The following is a 27,772-nucleotide window of genomic DNA, read 5'->3' on the forward strand; positions in this document are numbered from 1 at the left end:
TCTTCTCCTGTCCTCCTCCTCGGCCCCTCTTCTCCTGTCCTCCTCCTCGGCCCCTCTTCTCCTGTCCTCCTCCTCGGCCCCTCTTCTCCTGTCCTCCTCCTCGGCCCCTCTTCTCCTGTCCTCCTCCTCGGCCCCTCTTCTCCTGTCCTCCTCCTCGGCCCCTCTTCTCCCTGTCCTCCTCCTCGGCCCCTCTTCTCCTGTCCTCCTCCTCGGCCCCTCTTCTCCTGTCCTCCTCCTCGGCCCCTCTCTCCTGTCCTCCTCCTCGGCCCCTCCTCTCCTGTCTCCTCCTCGGCCCCTCCTCTCCTGTCCTCCTCCTCGGCCCCTCCTCTCCTGTCCTCCTCCTCGGCCCCCCCCCTCTCCTCCTCCTCGCCCCCCCCCTCTCCTGTCCTCCTCCCGGCCCCCCCCTCTCTCCTGTCCTCCTCCCGGCCCCCCCCCTCTCCTGTCCTCCTCCTGGCCCCCCCCCTCTCCTGTCCTCCTTCTCGGCCCCCCCTCTCTCCTGTCCTCTCCGGCCCCCCCCTCTCCTGTCCTCCTCCCGGCCCCCCCTCTCCTGTCCTCCTCCCCGGCCCCCCCCCTCTCCTGTCCTCCTCCCGGCCCCCCCTCTCTCCTGTCCTCCTCCCGCCCCCCCTCTCCTGTCCTCCTCCTGGCCCCCCCCCTCTCCTGTCCTCCTCCTGGCCCCCCCCTCTCCTGTCCTCCTTCCGGCCCCCCCTCTCCTGTCCTCCTTCTCGGCCCCCCCTCTCCTGTCCTCCTCCCTCGCCCCCCCCTCTCCTGTCCTCCTCCTCGCCCCCCCTCTCCTCCTCCTCGCCCCCCCTCTCCTGTCCTCCTCCTCGCCCCCCCCTCTCCTGTCCTCCTCCTCGCCCCCCTCTCCTGTCCTCCTCGGCCCCCCCCCTCTCCTGTCCTCCTCCTCGCCCCCCCCCCTCTCCTGTCCTCCTCCTCGCCCCCCCCTCTCCTGTCCTCCTCCTCGCCCCCCCCCTCTCCCTCCTCCTCGGCCCCCCTCTCCTGTCCTCCTCCTCGGCCCCCCCCTCTCCCTGTCCTCCTCCTCGGCCCCCCCCTCTCCTGTCCTCCTCCTCGGCCCCCCCTCCTGTCCTCCTCCTCGGCCCCCCCCTCTCCTGTCCTCCTCCTCGGCCCCCCCCTCTCCTGTCCTCCTCCTCGGCCCCCCCCCTCTCCTGTCCTCCTCCTCGGCCCCCCCCTCTCCTGTCCTCCTCCTCGGCCCCCCCCTCTCCTGTCCTCCTCCTCGGCCCCCCTCTCCTGTCCTCCTCCCTCGGCCCCCCCTCTCCTGTCCTCCTCCTCGGCCCCCCCTCCTGTGCCCTGCTTTCTCCTTGTATTGCAGGTGATAGACCCCATTAACCACTGGCTGTGCACATTGCCCACCAGGCTGTAGGGGAGGATCTGGTAAAGTTTAGGTTAATTAGAACTGTGGGACGACATGTCGGCCGATTAGTCAGAGACTTGTGGTGTTCTCCGCGGGTAACATGACACAACACCTCATCTCATGGGGGATCCGGCCAAGATATGAAGAAACCAAGACAAGAGATGAAAGAGCATTGGCTTTATTATCACACATTAGGCGGATGTATATACATGTATGTACATATGTTCCTATAAGGCACAGATAGTCCTGCAGGTCTCCTCTCCATGTGATGCTTACAGACCGGACCACCGAGGCCTCCCCCGACCAGATCTGCCACATGGAGATCTACCAAGACAACAACAATTCCCATGATCACTCATCAATCTCCACATCTTCACTACTTTCAGCCATTGACTCCACCTCCGAGTCACCGTCACATTCTGCAGCCGCGCGTTTCACTCCTCGCTGCTTAGACAGGCAGACGGCAAAGCGGATGTTGTACCGATTCCAATCACAACTAGAAAACATAAGAAGCGAAGATCAACCACAACAACTCAAGAATAAGACCCCCAACCAAGGACTGGCACGTGGTGGGAAAGAGACAAGACCCCCAACCAAGGACTGGCACGTGGTGGGAAAGAGACAAGACCCCCAACCAAGGACTGGCACGTGGCGGACAAGACCCCCAACCAAGGACTGGCACGTGGCGGACAAGACCCCCAACCAAGGACTGGCACGTGGCGGACAAGACCCCCAACCAAGGACTGGCACGTGGCGGACAAGACCCCCAACCAAGGACTGGCATGTGGTGGGAAAGAGACAAGACCCCCAACCAAGGACTGGCACGTGGCGAAAAAGACCCCCAACCAAGGACTGGCACGTGGCGGACAAGACCCCCAACCAAGGGCATGTGGCGGAAAAGACCCCCAACCAAGGACTGGCATGTGGTGGGAAAGAGACAAGACCCCCAACCAAGGACTGGCACGTGGCGGACAAGACCCCCAACCAAGGACTGGCACGTGGCGGAAAAGACCCCCAACCAAGGACTGGCACGTGGTGGGAAAGACCCCCAACCAAGGACTGGCACGTGGCAGAAAAGACCCCCAATCAAGGACTGGCACGTGGCGGAAAAGACCCCCAACCAAGGACTGGCACGTGGCGGAAAAGACCCCCAACCAAGGACTGGCACGTGGTGGGAAAGAGACAAGACCCCCGACCGAGGACTGGTGTGTGGCGGACCAGACCCCCAACCAAGGACTGGCACGTGGTGGGAAAGAGACAAGACCCCCAACCAAGGACTGGCACGTGGCGGACAAGACCCCCAACCAAGGACTGGCACGTGGCGGACAAGACCCCCAACCAAGGACTGGCACGTGGCAGACCAGACCCCCAACCAAGGACTGGCACGTGGCGGACAAGATCCCCAACCAAGGACTGGCACGTGGTTGGAAAGAGACAAGACCCCCAACCAAGGAATCGCACGTGGCGGACCCGACCCCCAACCAAGGACTGGCACGTGGTGGGAAAGAGACAAGACCCCCGACCGAGGACTAGTGTGTGGCGGACCAGACCCCCAACCAAGGACTGGCACGTGGTGGGAAAGAGACAAGACCCCCAACCAAGGACTGGCACGTGGCGGACAAGACCCCCAACCAAGGACTGGCACGTGGCGGAGAAGACCCCCAACCAAGGATTGGCACGTGGCGGAGAAGACCCCCAACCAAGGACTGGCACGTGGCGGACAAGATCCCCAACCAAGGATTGGCACGTGGCGGACAAGACCCCCAACCAAGGACTGGCACGTGGCGGACAAGACCCCCAACCAAGGACTGGCACGTGGCATTAAAGAGACAAGACCCCTGACTGAGTACTGGCATTTGGAGGAAAAAGAGACAAAAGGACTGGCACATGGCAGAAGAGAGACCCCCGACCGAGGACTGGCACGTGGTGGGAAAGAGACAAGACCCCTGGACCAAGGACTGGTGTGTGGTGGAAAATAGTATGGATCCCCGACAGAGGACTGACATGGTGGAAAAGAGACAAAAGGACTGACACGTGGTGGGAAAGAGACAAGACCCCTGTACCGAGGACCGGCCTGTGTACAGTACATGAGGTCACAGCATCTGGTACTTACAGCTTTGAGAGGTCGGTGAAGTGACCCTGAATACTCTTCTGCAGGGAGTGAATGGCCGGCATTAAGGAGACGGATCTGCGGACAGAAAGTAAATGAGTATCCGGATAATAAACACAGGGAGAGCGTCCGCTACATGCGGGTGTGGCCAGGGAGATGCAGAGATGGATTTCATCCTACCGATTCTTCAGCTTTTGCCCGTGTTGCATCAGCAATTCATGAGCCCAGATAAGATAGAACTGCAGGTGTCGGGACGCCTCAATCTGAGCGGCCAGGAAGACGAGGAGCCGCTCCACGTACAGCTCCGGGAGGGAGGAGCACACCACCGCGACTGCAGAAAGAAGCGGCACAGGATGTCACACCAATGGAGCCGCCATCACACGTCGTATAACGGCCGCTACTCACTGTCCGTGTGGGGAAGGCTCTCCAGAGCCTCCCGCAGGAGCCGCTCCTCATTCAGCCTCATGGCCATCACTAAAGCTCGAGTCCACTCGCCTCTCTGCAGCGTCCGATGGACACTCCCAGCAGTCACCTCTTCATCCAGCTGGAAAGGATCAAACAACGAACTGGAGTCCAGCGAGTAGATGAGGAGACCCTCGGTGGAGGTGGCAGCCCAACTGCGACCTGACAAAAAGGAAAGACCAAGGTCACACAAGCCAAGACCATCGACGTGCCTCAACTGCCCCCGGTCACGTCCTATAGGCAGCGTATAATCTCCCCTTCCCCCGGTCACGTCCTATAGGCACAGTATAATCTCCCCTTCCCCCGGTCAGGTCCTATAGGCACCGTATAATCCCCCCCAGGTCACGTCCTATAGGCACAGTATAATCTCCCCTTCCCCCGGTCACGTCCTATAGGCACAGTATAATCTCCCCTTCCCCCGGTCACGTCCTATAGGCACAGTATAATCTCCCCTTCCCCCGGTCACGTCCTATAAGCACAGTATAATCTCCCCTTCCCCCGGTCACGTCCTATAGGCACCATATAATCTCCCCTTCCCCCGGTCACGTCCTATAGGCAGCGTATAATCTCCCCTTCCCCGGTCACGTCCTATAGGCACCGTATAATCTCCCCTTCCCCCGGTCACGTCCTATAGGTACAGTATAATCTCCCCTTCCCCCGGTCACGTCCTATAGGCACCGTATAATCCCACCCAGGTCACGTCCTATAGGCAGCGTATAATCCCCCCCAGGTCACGTCCTATAGGCACTGTATAATCTCCCCTTCCTCCGGGTCACGTCCTATAGGCACCGTATAATCTCCCCTTCCCCCGGTCACGTCCTATAGGCACCGTATAATCCCCCCCAGGTCACGTCCTATAGGCACTGTATAATCTCCCCTTCCTCCGGGTCACGTCCTATAGGCACCGTATAATCTCCCCTTCCCCCGGTCACGTCCTATAGGCACCGTATAATCCCCCCCAGGTCACGTTCTATAGGCAGCGTATAATCCCCCCCAGGTCACGGCCTATAGGCACCGTATAATCCCCCCCAGGTCACGGCCTATAGGCACAGTATAATCCCCCCCAGGTCACGTCCTATAAGCACCGTATAATCTCCCCTTCCCCTGGGTCACGTCCTATAAGCACCGTATAATCTCCCCTTCCTCCGGGTCACGTCCTATAGGCACCGTATAATCTCCCGTTCCTCCGGGTTACGTCCTATAGGCACCGTATAATCTCCCGTTCCTCCGGGTTACGTCCTATAGGCACCGTATAATCTCCCCTTCCTCCCGGTCATGTCCTATAGGCACCGTATAATCTCCCCTTCCCCCGGTCATGTCCTATAGGCACAGTATAATCTCCCCTTCCTCCGGGTCACGTCCTATAGGCACAGTATAATCTCCCCTTCCTCCCGGTCATGTCCTATAGGCACCGTATAATCTCCCCATCCTCCGGGTCACGTCCTATAGGCACTGTATAATCCCCCCCAGGTCACATTCTATAGGCACAGTATAACCCCCCTTCCCCCGGTCACGTCCTATAGGCACAGTATAATCTCCCCTTCCCCCGGTCACGTCCTATAGGCACAGTATAATCTCCACTTCCCCCGGTCACGTCCTATAGGCACAGTATAATCTCCCCTTCCCCGGTCACGTCCTATAGGCACAGTATAATCTCCCCTTCCCCGGTCACGTCCTATAGGCACAGTATAATCCCCCTTCCCCCGGTCACGTCCTATAGGCACAGTATAATCTCCCCTTCCCCCGGTCACGTCCTATAGGCACTGTATAATCTCCCCTTCCCCGGCCACGTCCTATAGGCACTGTATAATCTCCCCTTCCCCCGGTCACGTCCTACAGGCACAGTATAATCCCCCCTTCCCCCGGTCACGTCCTATAGGCACAGTATAATCTCCCCTTCCCCCGGCCACGTCCTATAGGCACAGTATAATCTCCCCTTCCCCGGTCACGTCCTACAGGCACAGTATAATCCCCCCTTCCCCCGGTCACGTCCTATAGGCACAGTATAATCTCCCCTTCCCCCGGTCACGTCCTATAGGCACAGTATAATCTCCCCTTCCCCCGGTCACGTCCTATAGGCAGCGAATAATCTCCCCTTCCCACGGTCACGTCCTATAGGCACCGTATAATCTCCCCTTCCCCCGGTCACGTCCTATAGGCACAGTATAATCCCCCCTTCCCCCGGTCACGTCCTATAGGCAGCGTATAATCTCCCCTTCCCCGGTCACGTCCTATAGGCACCGTATAATCTCCCCTTCCCCCGGTCACGTCCTATAGGTACAGTATAATCTCCCCTTCCCCCGGTCACGTCCTATAGGCACCGTATAATCCCACCCAGGTCACGTCCTATAGGCAGCGTATAATCCCCCCCAGGTGGTTACGTGCCTATAGGCACGGTATAATCTCCCCTTCCTCCGGGTCACGTCCTATAGGCACCGTATAATCTCCCCTTCCCCCGGTCACGTCCTATAGGCACCGTATAATCCCCCCCAGGTCACGTCCTATAGGCACTGTATAATCTCCCCTTCCTCCGGGTCACGTCCTATAGGCACCGTATAATCTCCCCTTCCCCCGGTCACGTCCTATAGGCACCGTATAATCCCCCCCAGGTCACGTTCTATAGGCAGCGTATAATCCCCCCCAGGTCACGGCCTATAGGCACCGTATAATCCCCCCCAGGTCACGGCCTATAGGCACAGTATAATCCCCCCCAGGTCACGGCCTATAGGCACAGTATAATCCCCCCCAGGTCACGTCCTATAAGCACCGTATAATCTCCCCTTCCCCTGGGTCACGTCCTATAAGCACCGTATAATCTCCCCTTCCTCCGGGTCACGTCCTATAGGCACCGTATAATCTCCCGTTCCTCCGGGTTACGTCCTATAGGCACCGTATAATCTCCCGTTCCTCCGGGTTACGTCCTATAGGCACCGTATAATCTCCCCTTCCTCCCGGTCATGTCCTATAGGCACCGTATAATCTCCCCTTCCTCCCGGTCATGTCCTATAGGCACCGTATAATCTCCCCTTCCTCCGGGTCACGTCCTATAGGCACAGTATAATCTCCCCTTCCTCCGGGTCACGTCCTATAGGCACAGTATAATCTCCCCTTCCTCCCGGTCATGTCCTATAGGCACCGTATAATCTCCCCATCCTCCGGGTCACGTCCTATAGGCACTGTATAATCCCCCCAGGTCACATTCTATAGGCACAGTATAACCCCCCCTTCCCCCGGTCACGTCCTATAGGCACAGTATAATCTCCCCTTCCCCCGGTCACGTCCTATAGGCACAGTATAATCTCCACTTCCCCCGGTCACGTCCTATAGGCACAGTATAATCTCCCCTTCCCCCGGTCACGTCCTATAGGCACAGTATAATCTCCCCTTCCCCGGTCACGTCCTATAGGCACAGTATAATCCCCCCTTCCCCGGTCACGTCCTATAGGCACAGTATAATCTCCCCTTCCCCCGGTCACGTCCTATAGGCACTGTATAATCTCCCCTTCCCCCGGCCACGTCCTATAGGCACTGTATAATCTCCCCTTCCCCCGGTCACGTCCTACAGGCACAGTATAATCCCCCTTCCCCCGGTCACGTCCTATAGGCACAGTATAATCTCCCCTTCCCCCGGCCACGTCCTATAGGCACAGTATAATCTCCCCTTCCCCGGTCACGTCCTACAGGCACAGTATAATCCCCCCTTCCCCCGGTCACGTCCTATAGGCACAGTATAATCTCCCCTTCCCCCGGTCACGTCCTATAGGCACAGTATAATCTCCCCTTCCCCCGGTCACGTCCTATAGGCAGCGAATAATCTCCCCTTCCCACGGTCACGTCCTATAGGCACCGTATAATCTCCCCTTCCCCCGGTCACGTCCTATAGGCACAGTATAATCCCCCCTTCCCCCGGTCACGTCCTATAGGCAGCGTATAATCTCCCCTTCCCCCGGTCACGTCCTATAGGCACCGTATAATCTCCCCTTCCCCCGGTCACGTCCTATAGGCACCGTATAATCTCCCCTTCCCCCGGTCACGTCCTATAGGCACAGTATAATCTCCCCTTCCCCCGGTCACGTCCTATAGGCACAGTATAATCTCCCCTTCCCCGGTCACGTCCTATAGGCACAGTATAATCTCCCCTTCCCCCGGTCACGTCCTATAGGCAGCGTATAATCTCCCCTTCCCCGGTCACGTCCTATAGGCAGCGTATAATCTCCCCTTCCCCCGGTCACGTCCTATAGGCACAGTATAATCTCCCCTTCCCCCGGTCACGTCCTATAGGCAGCGAATAATCTCCCCTTCCCCCGGTCACGTCCTATAGGCACCGTATAATCTCCCTTCCCCCGGTCACGTCCTATAGGCACAGTATAATCCCCCCTTCCCCCGGTCACGTCCTATAGGCAGCGTATAATCTCCCCTTCCCCCGGTCACGTCCTATAGGCACCGTATAATCTCCCCTTCCCCCGGTCACGTCCTATAGGCACCGTATAATCTCCCCTTCCCCCGGTCACGTCCTATAGGCACAGTATAATCTCCCCTTCCCCCGGTCACGTCCTATAGGCACAGTATAATCTCCCCTTCCCCCGGTCACGTCCTATAGGCACAGTATAATCTCCCCTTCCCCCGGTCACGTCCTATAGGCACAGTATAATCTCCCCTTCCCCCGGTCACGTCCTATAGGCACAGTATAATCTCCCCTTCCCCCGGTCACGTCCTATAGGCAGCGTATAATCTCCCCTTCCCCCAGTCACGTCCTATAGGCACAGTATAATCTCCCCTTCCCACGGTCACGTCCTATAGGCACAGTATAATCTCCCCTTCCCCCGGTCACGTCCTATAAGCCAGTCCTCGGTTGGGGGTCTCGTCTCCTGTCCGCCAGTCTTCGTTTGGGGGTCACAGTCCTCCGTCGGGGTCTTTCCGCTCATTACTTACCAGTTGGAGAGAAACGTAATGAGGTCACTCGGATTTCGGGTTTGAAGTGTCGGGAACTCAAATCACCTGAAACATATCTCCGTGTGAGCGAGGAGGAGACGTCTGACCGAGCGTCACTGCAATCTCTAGACTTTACCTTTACGAACTCCTGGAAGACTCAGGGCGGACACCATCAACGTCTCCAGTGCCGTCATCAACCAGCGCCAGACTCCCGAACTCCGTCATCTTCCGGCGGTCCAGGAACTCCTGATAGGAGGAAAAGAGGGACATCGGAGAAATCCACCCGAGAGAAAGAGAGTGCGAGAGAGAGAAAGAGTGCGAGAGCCTGAGACCCCGCGCACCACTTCCAGACGCACCTCCATAGCATCCAGGGAATAATTGCAGGAGATCTCAAACTTCTTGGCCAGCAGCTGCTCCTTCACATGGTAGATGCAGACGTAGCGGGACGCGCCGGCGGCCAGGAGAGCGTGACCATCCGCGGAGTAGCACAGAGAGGTGAAAGCCCTGGAGAGAAAACAGAGCAGTCTCACACCTTGCCGCGTGTGGGGTCCGTCCAGCGTCCGGCCGGGTGGGCACTCACTTCCCCTTAGACGAGAGCTTGGCCGTAACTTTTTCTGTTTCTTTGCGTCCAAACTGCAAGTCGTGTCTTCCTTCGATTGATCCCGTCTGAACCCCCTTCTCCGGGTCCCACATGGTGATCTGACCATCCAGCGAGGCCACCGCCAGCTCCCCACCATCAGGACGGAACGTGACCGCCAGCCCTGACCAAGAGAAGACCTGGGGTCACCACAGGAGAAGGGGTCACCCTACCCCCCCATTGCCTCTCCGCTCACCCTCTGCATTCAGACTCAGGGTCTCCGTCGTCCTCCAGCTGTCAGTCATGTGCCAGAGTCTTACAGTCCTATCCCAGGATGCCGTGGCCAGAATAGACTTCCAGGGGTTAAAGGCCACGCTGCTGACGGGACCCTCGTGTCCGGCTAAGACCTGGAGAAAGAGAAGCCATAGTCAGCAACACCCACCAAAACCATGGCAACCAGAAATAGCCCGCCCACAGCAAAAATAGTAGTGTAGCTAAAGGGGATGGGCCGGCGCTGCAGAGCGGGCAGGGTGCGGAGGGGATGGGCCGGCGCTGCAGAGCGGGCAGGGTGCGGAGGGGATGGGCCGGCGCTGCAGAGCGGGCAGGGTGCGGAGGGGATGGGCCGGCACAGCAGAGGGGGTGGGGCACGGAGGGGGATGGGCCGGCACTGCAGAGGGGGTCGGGCACGGAGGGGGATGGGCCGGCACTGCAGAGCGCACAGGGTGCGGAGGGGTTGGCCCGGTGCTGCAGAGTGCACAGGGTGCGGAGGGGTTGGCCCGGTGCTGCAGAGCGCACAGGGTGCGGAGGGGTTGGCCCGGTGCTGCAGAGTGCACAGGGTGCGGAGGGGTTGGGCCGGCGCTGCAGAGCGCACAGGGTGCGGAGGGGTTGGCCCGGTGCTGCAGAGCGCACAGGGTGCGGAGGGGTTGGGCCGGCGCTGCAGAGCACACAGGGTGCGGAGGGGTTGGCCCGGTGCTGCAGAGTGCACAGGGTGCGGAGGGGTTGGCTCGGTGCTGCAGAGCGCACAGGGTGCGGAGGGGTTGGGCCGGCGTTGCAGAGTGCACAGGGTGCGGAGGGGTTGGGCCGGCGTTGCAGAGTGCACAGGGTGCGGAGGGGTTGGGCCGGCGTTGCAGAGTGCACAGGGTGCGGAGGGGTTGGGGCGGTGCTGCAGAGCGCACAGGGTGCGGAGGGGTTGGGGCGGTGCTGCAGAGTGCACAGGGTGCGGAGGGGTTGGGGCGGTGCTGCAGAGTGCACAGGGTGCGGAGGGGTTGGGCCGGTGCTGCAGAGCGCACAGGGTGCGGAGGGGTTGGGGCGGTGCTGCAGAGCGCACAGGGTGCGGAGGGGTTGGGCCGGCGTTGCAGAGCGCACAGGGTGCGGAGGGGTTGGGCCGGCGTTGCAGAGCACTCAGCGTGCGGAGGGGTTGGGCCGGTGCTGCAGAGTGCACAGGGTGCGGAGGGGTTGGGCCGCTGCCTGAGCTGTAGGACCACTATGTGGTGCGGTCTCTCACATCGAGGAGTCTCCCGGTCTGCATGCTCCACACGTAGACCTCGTACGAGTCCTGGGCTCCGGCGCACACCAGGTCACCGCTGGCGTCCACCGCGAGGCAGTAGAACTGCGCCGGCCGGGGGGACGTGAACGTCCTGAAGTTGCGATACCTGGAAGTAGAGAGAGTGGTGAGACCCTGAGCGCCGCACAGATAGGGGGCGCCCCGCCAGGCATGTACCTACCTCAGCAGGCTGTAGGCCCGGACCGTGCCGTCCAGGGAGGCGCTGAGCACCACCTGCCCGTTACTGGTGACCGTGACCGCCGTGACGCTGCTCGTGTGGTCCGTGAATGTCACAAAGCAGAAGCCGCTGCTCGTGTCCCAGACCTTCACCTGCAGGAGACCAGACATTGGTCACGTGACTCGCACAGAGGGGAGAGCCCCCGCCAGCCCCCCGGCCACCCCCACCCCCACCACCCCCTACCTTGCCGTCATCTCCGCCGGTGACGATGTGCTGGCCGTCGGGGGAGTAGCATAGCGCCACCATGTTGTTGAAGTGTCCCTGCTGCTTCAGGATATAAGACTCGCTCTGCCATTCCCACACCAGTAACTGCCCCAGACCTGCAAGACAAGGTCATCGTTATACCCCGGGGGAGGGGGGCCCGGGCGCTGAGGGGGGAGGGGCCCCCGGGCGCTGAGAGGGGAGGAGGGGGGCCCGGGCGCTGAGAGGGGAGGAGGGGGGCCCGGGCGCTGAGGGGGGAGGAGGGGGGCCCGGGCGCTGAGGGGGGAGGAGGGGGGCCCGGGCGCTGAGGGGGGAGGAGGGGGGCCCGGGCGCTGAGGGGGGAGGAGGGGGGCCCGGGCGCTGAGGGGGGAGGAGGGGGGCCCGGGCGCTGAGGGGGGAGGAGGGGGGCCCGGGCGCTGAGGGGGAGGAGGGGGGCCCGGGCGCTGAGGGGGGAGGAGGGGGGCCCGGGCGCTGAGGGGGGAGGAGGGGGCCCGGGCGCTGAGGGGGGAGGAGGGGGGCCCGGGCGCTGAGGGGGGAGGAGGGGGGCCCGGGCGCTGAGGGGGGAGGAGGGGGGCCCGGGCGCTGAGGGGGGAGGAGGGGGGGCCCGGGCGCTGAGGGGGGAGGAGGGGGGCCCGGGCGCTGAGGGGGGAGGAGGGGGGCCCGGGCGCTGAGGGGGAGGAGGGGGGCCCGGGCGCTGAGGGGGGAGGAGGGGGGCCCGGGCGCTGAGGGGGGAGGAGGGGGGCCCGGGCGCTGAGGGGGGAGGAGGGGGCCCGGGCGCTGAGGGGGGAGGGGGCCCGGGCGCTGAGGGGGGAGGAAGGGCCCCCAGGCGCTGAGGGGGGAGGAAGGGCCCCCAGGCGCTGAGGGGGGAGGAAGGGCCCCCAGGCGCTGAGGGGGGAGGAAGGGCCCCAGGCGCTGAGGGGGGAGGAAGGGCCCCCAGGCGCTGAGGGGGGAGGAAGGGCCCCCAGGCGCTGAGGGGGGAGGAAGGGCCCCCAGGCGCTGAGGGGGGAGGAAGGGCCCCCAGGCGCTGAGGGGGGAGGAAGGGCCCCCAGGCGCTGAGGGGGGGGGGGGGCCCAGGCGCTGAGGGGGGGGGAGGGGTCAGGCGCTGAGGGGGGGGAGGGGTCAGGCGCTGAGGGGGGGGAGGGGTCAGGCGCTGAGGGGGGAGGGGCCAGGCGCTGAGGGGGAGGGGCCAGGCGCTGAGGGGGGAGGGGCCAGGCGCTGAGGGGGGAGGGGCCAGGCGCTGAGGGGGAGGGGGGCTCGGGCGCTGAGGGGGGAGGGGGGCCCGGGCGCTGAGGGGGGCCCGGGCGCTGAGGGGGCCCGGGCGCTGAGGGGGGCCCGGGCGCTGAGGGGGAGGGGGCCCAGGCGCTGAGGGGGGAGGGGGGGCCCAGGCGCCGAGGGGGAGGGGTGCCCGGGCGCTGAGGGGGGAGGGGGGCCCGGGCGCTGAGGGGGGAGGGGGGCCCGGGCGCTGAGGGGGGAGGAAGGGCCCCCAGGCGCTGAGGGGGGAGGAAGGGCCCCCAGGCGCTGAGGGGGGGGGGGGGGCCCAGGCGCTGAGGGGGGGGGAGGGGTCAGGCGCTGAGGGGGGAGGGGCCAGGCGCTGAGGGGGAGGGGCCAGGCGCTGAGGGGGAGGGGCCAGGCGCTGAGGGGGGAGGGGCCAGGCGCTGAGGGGGGAGGGGCCAGGCGCTGAGGGGGGAGGGGGGCTCGGGCGCTGAGGGGGGAGGGGGGCCCGGGCGCTGAGGGGGGCCCGGGCGCTGAGGGGGGAGGGGGGCCCAGGCGCTGAGGGGGGAGGGGGGCCCAGGCGCTGAGGGGGGAGGGGGCCCAGGCGCTGAGGGGGGAGGGGGGGCCCAGGCGCTGAGGGGGGAGGGGGGCCCGGGCGCTGAGGGGGGAGACTTACCGCTGCTGCCAAACGCCATCCAGTCGCCGCTGCTGTTTATTGCGATGGAGGAAATTCTCTGATCTGAAATACTAGAAGAGGAGAAGACAGCGTCACCAGGAGGGGGAGGTGCCCGACATGGAGGGGAGAGGCGGAGGGAGGTGCCCGACATGGGGGGGGGGGGAGGAGGTGCCCGACATGGGGGGGGGGGAGGAGGTGCCCGACATGGGGGGGGGGGAGGAGGTGCCCGACATGGGGGGGGGGGGAGGAGGTGCCCGACATGGGGGGGGGGGGGGAGGAGGTGCCCGACATGGAGGGGAAGGGGGGGAGGAGGTGCCCGACATGGAGGGGAAGGGGGGGAGGAGGTGCCCGACATGGAGGGGGGGGGGAGGAGGTGCCCGACATGGAGGGGGGGGGGGAGGTGCCCGACATGGAGGGGGGGAGGGAGGTGCCCGACATGGAGGGGGGGAGGTGCCCGACATGGAGGGGGGGGGGAGGGAGGTGCCCGACATGGAGGGGGGGGGGAGGGAGGTGCCCGACATGGAGGGGGGGGGGGAGGGAGGTGCCCGACATGGGGGGGGGGGGAGGGAGGTGCCCGACATGGGGGGGGGGGGAGGTGCCCGACATGGAGGGGGCGGCGGAGGGAGGTGCCCGACATGGAGGGGGGGGGGAGGGAGGTGCCCGACATGGAGGGGGGGGGGGAGGGAGGTGCCCGACATGGAGGGGGGGGGGAGGGAGGTGCCCGACATGGAGGGGGGGGAGGTGCCCGACATGGAGGGGGGGGAGGTGCCCGACATGGAGGGGGGGAGGTGCCCGACATGGAGGGGGGGGGGGAGGTGCCCGACATGGAGGGGGGGGGGGGGAGGTGCCCGACATGGAGGGGGGGGGAGGTGCCCGACATGGAGGGGGGGGGGAGGTGCCCGACATGGAGGGGGGGGGGGGTGCCCGACATGGAGGGGGGGGGGGGTGCCCGACATGGAGGGGGGGGGAGGTGCCCCACATGGAGGGGGGGGGGAGGTGCCCCACATGGAGGGGGGGGGAGGTGCCCGACATGGAGGGGGGGGGGGGGGGGGAGGTGCCCGACATGGAGAGGGGGGGAGGTGCCCCACATGGAGGGGGGGGAGGTGCCCCACATGGAGGGGGGGGGGAGGTGCCCCACATGGAGGGGGGGGGAGGTGCCCGACATGGAGGGGGGAGAGGGGGGGGGGGGAGGTGTCCTGACAGAGGAGAGAGGGGGGGGGGGACATGCCCAATATGGCAGCCGCTATAACCAGAAGGGAGGGGGCACACGTGGCAGCACAGGGTCACCTGAGGGAGTGGATGAGACTCAGATCCGGCAGCTCGTGGATGTGGAAGGATCCGGAGGAGAATCCGGTCACCAGGATCTTCAGCTTCTTCTGAAATGCAGCGGCAGTCAGCGAGGTGAAGTCTCCTTCCTTATTAAAAAAGTGTCTGGAGAAAGAGGAAAACCAGGGGTCACAGGTCACAGGATACAGGTCAGGGGGTCGCATGACAGTAGATACAGGTCAGGGGGTCGCATGACAGTAGATACAGGTCAGGGGGTCGCATGACAGTAGATACAGGTCAGGGGTCGCATGACAGTAGATACAGGTCAGGGGTCGCATGACAGTAGATACAGGTCAGGGGGTCGCATGACAGTAGATACAGGTCAGGGGGTCGCATGACAGTAGATACAGGTCAGGGGGTCGCATGACAGTAGATACAGGTCAGGGGTCGCATGACAGTAGATACAGGTCAGGGGGTCGCATGACAGTAGATACAGGTCAGGGGGTCGCATGACAGTAGATACAGGCCAGGGGGTCGCCTGACACTAGATACAGGTCAGGGGGTCGCATGACAGTAGATACAGGTCAGGGGTCGCCTGGCAGTAGATACAGGTCAGGGGGTCGCCTGGCAGTAGATACAGGTCAGGGGGTCGCCTGGCAGTAGATACAGGTCAGGGGGTCGCCTGGCAGTAGATACAGGTCAGGGGGTCGCCTGGCAGTAGATACAGGTCAGGGGGTCGCCTGGCAGTAGATACAGGTCAGGGGTCGCATGACAGTAGATACAGGTCAGGGGGTCGCATGACAGTAGATACAGGTCAGGGGGTCGCATGACAGTAGATACAGGTCAGGGGTCGCATGACAGTAGATACAGGTCAGGGGTCGCATGACAGTAGATACAGGTCAGGGGGTCGCATGACAGTAGATACAGGTCAGGGGTCGCATGACAGTAGATACAGGTCAGGGGTCGCATGACAGTAGATACAGGTCAGGGGGTCGCATGACAGTAGATACAGGTCAGGGGGTCGCATGACAGTAGATACAGGTCAGGGGTCGCATGACAGTAGATACAGGTCAGGGGTCGCCTGACAGATACAGGTCAGGGGGTCGCATGACAGTAGATACAGGTCAGGGGGTCGCATGACAATAGATACAGGTCAGGGGGTCGCATGACAATAGATACAGGTCAGGGGGTCGCCTGGCAGTAGATACAAGTCAGGGGTCGCCTGGCAGTAGATACAGGTCAGGGGGTCGCCTGACACTAGATACAGGTCAGGGGGTCGCCTGACACTAGATACAGGTCAGGGGTCGCATGACAGTAGATACAGGTCAGGGGTCGCCTGGCAGTAGATACAGGTCAGGGGGTCGCCTGGCAGTAGATACAGGTCAGGGGGTCGCCTGGCAGTAGATACAGGTCAGGGGGTCGCATGACAGTAGATACAGGTCAGGGGGTCGCCTGACACTAGATACAGGTCAGGGGGTCGCCTGACACTAGATACAGGTCAGGGGGTCGCCTGACACTCGATACAGGTCAGGGGGTCGCCTGACACTCGATACAGGTCAGGGGGTCGCCTGACACTCGATACAGGTCAGGGGGTCGCCTGACACTCGATACAGGTCAGGGGGTCGCATGACAGTAGATACAGGTCAGGGGTCGCCTGGCAGTAGATACAGGTCAGGGGGTCGCCTGGCAGTAGATACAGGTCAGGGGGTCGCATGACAGTAGATACAGGTCAGGGGTCGCATGACAGTAGATACAGGCCAGGGGGTCGCCTGACACTAGATACAGGTCAGGGGGTCGCATGACAGTAGATACAGGTCAGGGGGTCGCCTGGCAGTAGATACAGGTCAGGGGGTCGCCTGGCAGTAGATACAGGTCAGGGGGTCGCCTGGCAGTAGATACAGGTCAGGGGGTCGCCTGGCAGTAGATACAGGTCAGGGGGTCGCCTGGCAGTAGATACAGGTCAGGGGGTCGCCTGGCAGTAGATACAGGTCAGGGGGTCGCCTGGCAGTAGATACAGGTCAGGGGGTCGCCTGGCAGTAGATACAGGTCAGGGGGTCGCCTGGCAGTAGATACAGGTCAGGGGGTCGCCTGGCAGTAGATACAGGTCAGGGGGTCGCCTGGCAGTAGATACAGGTCAGGGGGTCGCCTGGCAGTAGATACAGGTCAGGGGGTCGCCTGGCAGTAGATACAGGTCAGGGGGTCGCCTGGCAGTAGATACAGGTCAGGGGGTCCCCTGGCAGTAGATACAGGTCAGGGGTCGCCTGGCAGTAGATACAGGTCAGGGGGTCGCCTGGCAGTAGATACAGGTCAGGGGGTCGCCTGGCAGTAGATACAGGTCAGGGGGTCGCCTGGCAGTAGATACAGGTCAGGGGGTCGCCTGGCAGTAGATACAGGTCAGGGGGTCGCCTGGCAGTAGATACAGGTCAGGGGGTCGCCTGGCAGTAGATACAGGTCAGGGGGTCGCCTGGCAGTAGATACAGGTCAGGGGGTCGCCTGGCAGTAGATACAGGTCAGGGGGTCGCCTGGCAGAAGATACAGGTCAGGGGGTCGCCTGGCAGTAGATACAGGTCAGGGGGTCGCCTGGCAGTAGATACAGGTCAGGGGGTCACATGACAGTAGATACAGGTCAGGGGTCGCCTACTAAGCAGATACAAGCTGGTGTTGCACTTACTTGCAGGTCATCTTGTACTTGACCCTGCGGCTCTTCTCCTCGGCGCTGGGATTGGCCGACCCTCGGATCTCCTCTCCCGGATCCTCCCGGGGTTCTCCATCTTGGGAGGTCTCCTTGGATTCTCTGGGCAGGAGGTTGGCGAGGTCGGTATCGCACTCCCACATGCAAAGTTTTGCATCAGAACTGATGGTGTAAATCTGTGGGGTAGGAAAAAGGGCATGAGGGCAGGAGAGAGGCGCGGGGGCGGGGCGGGAGAGGCGCGGGGGCGGGAGAGGCGCGGGGGCGGGGCGGGAGAGGCGCGGGGGCGGGACGGGAGAGACGCGGGGGCGGGACGGGAGAGACGCGGGGGCGGGACGGGAGAGACGCGGGGGCGGGACGGGAGAGACGCGGGGGCGGGAGACACAGGGCAGGACGGGAGACACAGGGCGGGCCCCTCTACACTTACATCCAGACTGTCTTCCTGGAAGAAGCAGGACACGATGGCGTCTTTGTGGCCCCCAAGGCTGTAGAAGACGAGGTTCTTCCAGCGCTCCGCCCCAAACACCCAGGTGGTCATGTCCTTACTGCCAACTGCAAAGCAGGAGAAGCAGCCGAGGTCAGTGGAGGGGTCAGTGCCCCTGCAGCCCTCTCACCCTCCCCCGTGACACCCACTTGGAGTCACTCGTCCAATCGATGCACGTCGTCTCGTCATACGGACCAAAGTACGATTTATCCAAGACAAAAGCGTTGAACTCGCGCCTCTTCCCGGGAGCGTGATACAGGAGCGCGGAGGAGCCCTTACACACCACAAACCTCCTGCAGAGGAGAAGGAGGGGTCACAGATGGTCAGCGGCGGACACCTACCTCCAGTCATGGCTGACACTCACCTGCCATCCGGGGCAAAGCTGACGGCCTGCACCGGCTGCTGGTGAAGTTATTGAGGACGGCCTTGGTGACGATGCTAACGAGAAGGGCGCAGCCCTCTGTGGAGAGAAAGGAGCGTCACACAAGGGCCCCAACCAACACCCAGGGGCCCCCGGGGCAGGACCTCACCTTCATCCACCAGGATCCCGAGGGAGCCATCCGGGGACAAGGCCACACACGTGATGTTACACCGCGTAGCCGCAGGCAGGGTCTCCGCACGATTACTAGGAGCCGAGAGGGAGAACAGTCACCAGAGACATCGACTCATCATGTCTGATCGGTGTGCAGGACTCCAGGATCAGCAGCAATGGAGCAGGCACGACTAGGCGATCTCTGAGAGATTACATACTCATACAGACACGACTAGGCGATCTCCGAGAGATTACATACTCATACACTCACAGACACGACAAGGCAATCCCTAGACACTGTACATCTATACACTCACAGCAGACACGACAAGGCGATCCCCAGACACTGTACATCCATACACTCACAGCAGACACGACAAGGCGATCCCCAGACACTGTACATCCATACACTCACAGCAGACACGACAAGGCGATCCCCAGACACTGTACATCCATACACTCACAGACACGACAAGGCGATCCCCAGACACTGTACATCCATACACTCACAGCAGACACGACAAGGCGATCCCCAGACCCTGTACATCCATACACTCACAGCAGACACGACAAGGCGATCCCCAGACACTGTACATCCATACACTCACAGACACGACAAGGCGATCCCCAGACCCTGTACATCCATACACTCACAGCAGACACGACAAGGCGATCCCCAGACACTGTACATCCATACACTCACAGACACGACAAGGCGATCCCCAGACCCTGTACATCCATACACTCACAGACACGACAAGGCGATCCCCAGACACTGTACATCCATACACTCACAGCAGACACTACAAGGCGATCCCCAGACACTGTACATCCATACACTCACAGCAGACACGACAAGGCGATCCCCAGACACTGTACATCCATACACTCACAGCAGACACGACAAGGCGATCCCCAGACCCTGTACATCCATACACTCACAGCAGACACGACAAGGCGATCCCCAGACACTGTACATCCATACACTCACAGACACGACAAGGCGATCCCCAGACACTGTACATCCCATACACTCACAGCAGACACGACAAGGCGATCCCCAGACCCTGTACATCCATACACTCACAGCAGACACGACAAGGCGATCCCCAGACACTGTACATCCATACACTCACAGACACGACAAGGCGATCCCCAGACCCTGTACATCCATACACTCACAGACACGACAAGGCGATCCCCAGACACTGTACATCCATACACTCCCAGACCACGACAAAACGATCCCCAGACACTGTACATCCATACACTCACAGACACGACAAGGCGATCCCCAGACACTGTACATCCATACATCGACAAAACGATCCCCAGACACTGTACATCCATACACTCACAGCAGACACTACAAGCCGATCCCCAGACACTGTACATCCATACACTCACAGCAGACACGACAAGGCGATCCCCAGACACTGTACATCCATACACTCACAGCAGACACGACAAGGCGATCCCCAGACACTGTACATCCATACACTCACAGCAGACACGACAAGGCGATCCCCAGACACTGTACATCCATACACTCACAGCAGACACGACAAGGCGATCCCCAGACACTGTACATCCATACACTCACAGACACGACAAGGCGATCCCCAGACCCTGTACATCCATACACTCACAGACACGACAAGGCGATCCCCAGACACTGTACATCCATACACTCACAGCAGACACTACAAGGCGATCCCCAGACACTGTACATCCATACACTCACAGCAGACACGACAAGGCGATCCCCAGACACTGTACATCCATACACTCACAGCAGACACTACAAGGCGATCCCCAGACACTGTACATCCATACACTCACAGCAGACACGACAAGGCGATCCCCAGACCCTGTACATCCATACACTCACAGCAGACACGACAAGGCGATCCCCAGACACTGTACATCCATACACTCACAGCAGACACGACAAGGCGATCCCCAGACACTGTACATCCATACACTCACAGCAGACACGACAAGGCGATCCCCAGACACTCACAGCAGACACGACAAGGCGATCCCCAGACACTGTACATCCATACACTCACAGACACGACAAGGCGATCCCCAGGGGTTAAACATTTGTACTCACTTCTTCAGATGGAAGATACTGAGACGATTCCCCACGGGGCTGATTACCGAATTCCCATCGGGGGTGAAGTTTAGGTTCCCGTGTCGGTAAAATGTCCCCAGTAAATTACTGAACTAGAGAACAAGATAAGGAAGATATAAACAACCGCTCCCCAGGTGTATATGTCGGTCCTGTGTATTCCCCCCCCCCCTGGGTGTATATGTCGGTCCTGTGTATTCCCCCCCCCCCTGGGTGTGTCTGTTGGTCCCGTGCACATCCCCGGGTGTGTCTGTTGGTCCCGTGCACATCCCCGGGTGTGTCTGTTGGTCCCGTGCACATCCCCGGGTGTGTCTGTTGGTCCCGTGCACATCCCCGGGTGTGTCTGTTGGTCCCGTGCACATCCCCGGGTGTGTCTGTTGGTCCCGTGCACATCCCCGGGTGTGTCTGTTGGTCCCGTGCACATCCCCGGGTGTGTCTGTTGGTCCCGTGCACATCCCCGGGTGTGTCTGTTGGTCCCGTGCACATCCCCGGGTGTGTCTGTTGGTCCCGTGCACATCCCCGGGTGTGTCTGTTGGTCCCGTGCACATCCCCGGGTGTGTCTGTTGGTCCCGTGCACATCCCCGGGTGTGTCTGTTGGTCCCGTGCACATCCCCGGGTGTGTCTGTTGGTCCCGTGCACATCCCCGGGTGTGTCTGTTGGTCCCGTGCACATCCCCGGGTGTGTCTGTTGGTCCCGTGCACATCCCCGGGTGTGTCTGTTGGTCCCGTGCACATCCCCGGGTGTGTCTGTTGGTCCCGTGCACATCCCCGGGTGTGTCTGTTGGTCCCGTGCACATCCCCGGGTGTGTCTGTTGGTCCCGTGCACATCCCCGGGTGTGTCTGTTGGTCCCGTGCACATCCCCGGGTGTGTCTGTTGGTCCCGTGCACATCCCCGGGTGTGTCTGTTGGTCCCGTGCACATCCCCGGGTGTGTCTGTTGGTCCCGTGCACATCCCCGGGTGTGTCTGTTGGTCCCGTGCACATCCCCGGGTGTGTCTGTTGGTCCCGTGCACATCCCCGGGTGTGTCTGTTGGTCCCGTGCACATCCCCGGGTGTGTCTGTTGGTCCCGTGCACATCCCCGGGTGTGTCTGTTGGTCCCGTGCACATCCCCGGGTGTGTCTGTTGGTCCCGTGCACATCCCCGGGTGTGTCTGTTGGTCCCGTGCACATCCCCGGGTGTGTCTGTTGGTCCCGTGCACATCCCCGGGTGTGTCTGTTGGTCCCGTGCACATCCCCGGGTGTGTCTGTTGGTCCCGTGCACATCCCCGGGTGTGTCTGTTGGTCCCGTGCACATCCCCGGGTGTGTCTGTTGGTCCCGTGCACATCCCCGGGTGTGTCTGTTGGTCCCGTGCACATCCCCGGGTGTGTCTGTTGGTCCCGTGCACATCCCCGGGTGTGTCTGTTGGTCCCGTGCACATCCCCGGGTGTGTCTGTTGGTCCCGTGCACATCCCCGGGTGTGTCTGTTGGTCCCGTGCACATCCCCGGGTGTGTCTGTTGGTCCCGTGCACATCCCCGGGTGTGTCTGTTGGTCCCGTGCACATCCCCGGGTGTGTCTGTTGGTCCCGTGCACATCCCCGGGTGTGTCTGTTGGTCCCGTGCACATCCCCGGGTGTGTCTGTTGGTCCCGTGCACATCCCCGGGTGTGTCTGTTGGTCCCGTGCACATCCCCGGGTGTGTCTGTTGGTCCCGTGCACATCCCCGGGTGTGTCTGTTGGTCCCGTGCACATCCCCGGGTGTGTCTGTTGGTCCCGTGCACATCCCCGGGTGTGTCTGTTGGTCCCGTGCACATCCCCGGGTGTGTCTGTTGGTCCCGTGCACATCCCCGGGTGTGTCTGTTGGTCCCGTGCACATCCCCGGGTGTGTCTGTTGGTCCCGTGCACATCCCCGGGTGTGTCTGTTGGTCCCGTGCACATCCCCGGGTGTGTCTGTTGGTCCCGTGCACATCCCCGGGTGTGTCTGTTGGTCCCGTGCACATCCCCGGGTGTGTCTGTTGGTCCCGTGCACATCCCCGGGTGTGTCTGTTGGTCCCGTGCACATCCCCGGGTGTGTCTGTTGGTCCCGTGCACATCCCCGGGTGTGTCTGTTGGTCCCGTGCACATCCCCGGGTGTGTCTGTTGGTCCCGTGCACATCCCCGGGTGTGTCTGTTGGTCCCGTGCACATCCCCGGGTGTGTCTGTTGGTCCCGTGCACATCCCCGGGTGTGTCTGTTGGTCCCGTGCACATCCCCGGGTGTGTCTGTTGGTCCCGTGCACATCCCCGGGTGTGTCTGTTGGTCCCGTGCACATCCCCGGGTGTGTCTGTTGGTCCCGTGCACATCCCCGGGTGTATATTTTGGTCCCGTGCACATCCCCGGGTGTGTCTGTTGGTCCCGTGCACATCCCGGGTGTGTCTGTTGGTCCCGTGCACATCCCCGGGTGTGTCTGTTGGTCCCGTGCACATCCCCGGGTGTATATGTTGGTCCCGTGCACATCCCCGGGTGTATATGTTGGTCCCGTGCACATCCCCGGGTGTGTCTGTTGGTCCCGTGCACATCCCCCGGGTGTATATGTTGGTCCCGTGCACATCCCCGGGTGTATATGTTGGTCCCGTGCACATCCCCGGGTGTATATGTTGGTCCCGTGCACATCCCCGGGTGTATATGTTGGTCCCGTGCACATCCCCGGGTGTGTCTGTGGTCCCGTGCACATCCCGGGTGTATATGTTGGTCCCGTGCACATCCCCGGGTGTATATGTTGGTCCCGTGCACATCCCCGGGTGTATATGTTGGTCCCGTGCACATCCCCGGGTGTATATGTTGGTCCCGTGCACATCCCCGGGTGTGTCTGTTGGTCCCGTGCACATCCCCGGGTGTGTCTGTTGGTCCCGTGCACATCCCCGGGTGTATATGTTGGTCCCTGTGCACATCCCCGGGTGTATATGTTGGTCCCGTGCACATCCCCGGGTGTATATGTTGGTCCCGTGCACATCCCCGGGTGTATATGTTGGTCCCGTGCACATCCCCGGGTGTATATGTTGGTCCCGTGCACATCCCGGGTGTATATGTTGGTCCCGTGCACATCCCCGGGTGTATATGTTGGTCCCGTGCACATCCCGGGTGTATATGTTGGTCCCGTGCACATCCCCGGGTGTATATGTTGGTCCCGTGCACATCCCCGGGTGTATATGTTGGTCCCGTGCACATCCCCGGGTGTATATGTTGGTCCGTGCACATCCCCGGGTGTATATGTTGGTCCCGTGCACATCCCCGGGTGTATATGTTGGTCCCGTGCACATCCCCGGGTGTATATGTTGGTCCCGTGCACATCCCCGGGTGTATATGTTGGTCCCGTGTGCACATCCCCGGGTGTATATGTTGGTCCCGTGCACATCCCCGGGTGTATATGTTGGTCCCGTGCACATCCCCGGGTGTATATGTTGGTCCGTGCACATCCCCGGGTGTATATGTTGGTCCCGTGCACATCCCCGGGTGTATATGTTGGTCCCGTGCACATCCCCGGGTGTATATGTTGGTCCCGTGCACATCCCCGGGTGTATATGTTGGTCCCGTGCACATCCCCGGGTGTATATGTTGGTCCCGTGCACATCCCCGGGTGTATATGTTGGTCCCGTGCACATCCCCGGGTGTATATGTTGGTCCCGTGCACATCCCCGGGTGTATATGTTGGTCCCGTGCACATCCCCGGGTGTATATGTTGGTCCCGTGCACATCCCCGGGTGTATATGTTGGTCCCGTGCACATCCCCGGGTGTATATGTTGGTCCCGTGCACATCCCCGGGTGTATATGTTGGTCCCGTGCACATCCCCGGGTGTATATGTTGGTCCCGTGCACATCCCCGGGTGTATATGTTGGTCCCGTGCACATCCCCGGGTGTATATGTTGGTCCCGTGCACATCCCCGGGTGTATATGTTGGTCCCGTGCACATCCCCGGGTGTATATGTTGGTCCCGTGCACATCCCCGGGTGTATATGTTGGTCCCGTGCACATCCCCGGGTGTATATGTTGGTCCCGTGCACATCCCCGGGTGTATATGTTGGTCCCGTGCACATCCCCGGGTGTATATGTTGGTCCCGTGCACATCCCCGGGTGTATATGTTGGTCCCGTGCACATCCCCGGGTGTATATGTTGGTCCCGTGCACATCCCCGGGTGTATATGTTGGTCCCGTGCACATCCCCGGGTGTATATGTTGGTCCCGTGCACATCCCCGGGTGTATATGTTGGTCCCGTGCACATCCCCGGGTGTATATGTTGGTCCCGTGCACATCCCCGGGTGTATATGTTGGTCCCGTGCACATCCCCGGGTGTATATGTTGGTCCCGTGCACATCCCCGGGTGTATATGTTGGTCCCGTGCACATCCCCGGGTGTATATGTTGGTCCCGTGCACATCCCCGGGTGTATATGTTGGTCCCGTGCACATCCCCGGGTGTATATGTTGGTCCCGTGCACATCCCCGGGTGTATATGTTGGTCCCGTGCACATCCCCGGGTGTATATGTTGGTCCCGTGCACATCCCCGGGTGTATATGTTGGTCCCGTGCACATCCCCGGGTGTATATGTTGGTCCCGTGCACATCCCCGGGTGTATATGTTGGTCCCGTGCACATCCCCGGGTGTATATGTTGGTCCCGTGCACATCCCCGGGTGTATATGTTGGTCCCGTGCACATCCCCGGGTGTATATGTTGGTCCCGTGCACATCCCCGGGTGTATATGTTGGTCCCGTGCACATCCCCGGGTGTATATGTTGGTCCCGTGTATATCCCCGGGTGTATATGTTGGTCCCGTGTATATCCCCGGGTGTATATGTTGGTCCCGTGTATATCCCCGGGTGTATATGTTGGTCCCGTGCATATCCCCGGGTGTATATGTTGGTCCCGTGCATATCCCCGGGTGTATATGTTGGTCCCGTGTATATCCCCGGGTGTATATGTTGGTCCCGTGTATATCCCCGGGTGTATATGTTGGTCCCGTGTATATCCCCGGGTGTATATGTTGGTCCCGTGTATATCCCCGGGTGTATATGTTGGTCCCGTGTATATCCCCGGGTGTATATGTTGGTCCCGTGTATATCCCCGGGTGTATATGTTGGTCCCGTGTATATCCCCGGGTGTATATGTTGGTCCCGTGCATATCCCCGGGTGTATATGTTGGTCCCGTGCACATCCCCGGGTGTATATGTTGGTCCCGTGTATATCCCCGGGTGTATATGTTGGTCCCGTGTATATCCCCGGGTGTGTCTGTTAGGTATATGTTGGTCCCGTGCATGTTGGTCCCGTGCATATCCCCGGGTGTATATGTTAGTCCCGTGCACATCCCCGGGTGTATATGTTGGTCCCGTGCACATCCCCGGGTGTATATGTTGGTCCCGTGCACATCCCCGGGTGTGTCTGTTGGTCCCGTGCACATCCCCGGGTGTATATGTTAGTCCCGTGCACATCCCCGGGTGTATATGTTGGTCCCGTGCACATCCCCGGGTGTGTCTGTTGGTCCCGTGCACATCCCCGGGTGTGTCTGTTGGTCCCGTGCACATCCCCGGGTGTATATGTTGGTCCCGTGCACATCCCCGGGTGTGTCTGTTGGTCCCGTGCACATCCCCGGGTGTATATGTTGGTCCCGTGCATATCCCCGGGTGTATATGTTGGTCCCGTGCACATCCCCGGGTGTATATGTTGGTCCCGTGCATATCCCCGGGTGTATATGTTGGTCCCGTGTATATTCCAGGGTGTATATGTTAGTCCCGTGCATATCCCCGGGTGTGTCTGTTAGTCCCGTGCATATCCCCGGGTGTATATGTTGGTCCTGTGTATATCCCCGGGTGTATATGTTGGTCCCGTGTATATATATTATTCCCGTGTATATCCCCGGGTGTATATGTTGGTCCCGGGTGTATATATTATTCCCGTGTATATCCCCGGGTGTATATGTTGGTCCCGGGTGTATATATTATTCCCGTGTATATCCCCGGGTCTATATTTTGGTCCCGTGTATATCCCCGGGTGTATATATTATTCCCGTGTATATCCCCGGGTGTATATGTTGGTCCCGGGTGTATATATTATTCCCGTGTATATCCCCGGGTCTATATTTTGTTCCCCGGGTGTATATATCGGCTCCGGTTCTCACCTTATAGTTGTACTTCATGCTCCCAGATCTTCTCTCACATGTAAACCACGTGTTCTCTCCGACTTCCGCTCCGATGACGTCATTTCCCCCTCGATTCCCCAGCTACCGGCGTCAGGACTCCAAGAACATGGCGGCTGCGGGGAGGATACTGAGCACGTGACAGCGGGGCGGGGCTACATGCCCGGCGTGTGTGATGAATGAGAAGAGCCGTCACTGTAGAGGTACAGACAGTGCTGCCTCCTGGGCTCTATGGTGGAGGTACAGACAGTGCTGCCTCCTGCGCTCTATGGTGGAGGTACAGACAGCGCCGCCCCCTGCGCTCTATGGTGGAGGTACAGACAGTGCTGCCTTCTGGGCTCTATGGTGGAGGTACAGACAGTGCCGCCTCCTGGGCTCTATGGTGGAGGTACAGACAGCGCCGCCTCCTGCGCTCTATGGTGGAGGTACAGACAGCGCCGCCTCCTGCGCTCTATGGTGGAGGTACAGACAGTGCCGCCTCCTGCGCTCTATGGTGGAGGTACAGACAGCGCCGCCTCCTGGGCTCTATGGTGGAGGTACAGACAGCGCCGCCTCCTGGGCTCTATGGTGGAGGTACAGACGGCGCCGCCTCCTGCGCTCTATGGTGGAGGTACAGACAGCGCCGCCTCCTGGGCTCTATGGTGGCGGTACAGACAGCGCCGCCTCCTGGGCTCTATGGTGGAGGTACAGACAGCGCCGCCTCCTGCGCTCTATGGTGGAGGTACAGACAGCGCCGCCTCCTGCGCTCTATGGTGGAGGTACAGACAGTGCTGCCTCCTGCGCTCTATGGTGGAGGTACAGACAGCGCCGCCTCCTGGGCTCTATGGTGGAGGTACAGACAGTGCCGCCCCCTGCGCTCTGTGGTGGAGGTACAGACAGTGCCGCCTCCTGCGCTCTATGGTGGAGGTACAGACAGCGCCGCCTCCTGCGCTCTATGGTGGAGGTACAGACAGCGCCGCCCCCTGCGCTCTATGGTGGAGGTACAGACAGTGCTTTCTCCTGCGCTCTATGGTGGAGGTACAGACAGTGCTGCCTCCTGCGCTCTATGGTGGAGGTACAGACAGTGCTGCCTCCTGCGCTCTATGGTGGAGGTACAGACAGTGCTGCCTCCTGCGCTCTATGGTGGAGGTACAGACAGTGCTGCCTCCTGGGCTCTATGGTGGAGGTACAGACAGTGCCGCCCCCTGCGCTCTGTGGTGGAGGTA

General features: G+C 61.4%; 1 protein-coding gene across 1 annotated transcript; it reads right to left on the reverse strand.

Annotated features, from left to right (window-relative positions):
• Positions 1-1,531: 1,531 nt before the first annotated feature.
• Positions 1,532-26,736, reverse strand: LOC140110323 (periodic tryptophan protein 2 homolog). The gene is given in 23 exon segments (XM_072132165.1): positions 1,532-1,865; positions 3,483-3,557; positions 3,660-3,810; positions 3,885-4,103; positions 8,874-8,939; positions 9,010-9,037; positions 9,039-9,119; positions 9,230-9,377; positions 9,454-9,634; positions 9,707-9,857; positions 10,955-11,102; positions 11,175-11,323; positions 11,415-11,551; positions 13,321-13,391; positions 14,608-14,751; positions 17,258-17,454; positions 17,703-17,837; positions 17,908-18,052; positions 18,124-18,166; positions 18,169-18,219; positions 18,290-18,384; positions 20,408-20,520; positions 26,550-26,736. Coding segments are annotated over 23 exon segments (2,691 nt in total). The 5' UTR covers positions 26,568-26,736; the 3' UTR covers positions 1,532-1,720.
• Positions 26,737-27,772: the final 1,036 nt, after the last annotated feature.

Source organism: Engystomops pustulosus, unplaced genomic scaffold (genome assembly GCF_040894005.1).
Source record: "Engystomops pustulosus unplaced genomic scaffold, aEngPut4.maternal MAT_SCAFFOLD_249, whole genome shotgun sequence".
In the NCBI taxonomy this organism is placed as follows: domain Eukaryota; kingdom Metazoa; phylum Chordata; class Amphibia; order Anura; family Leptodactylidae; genus Engystomops; species Engystomops pustulosus.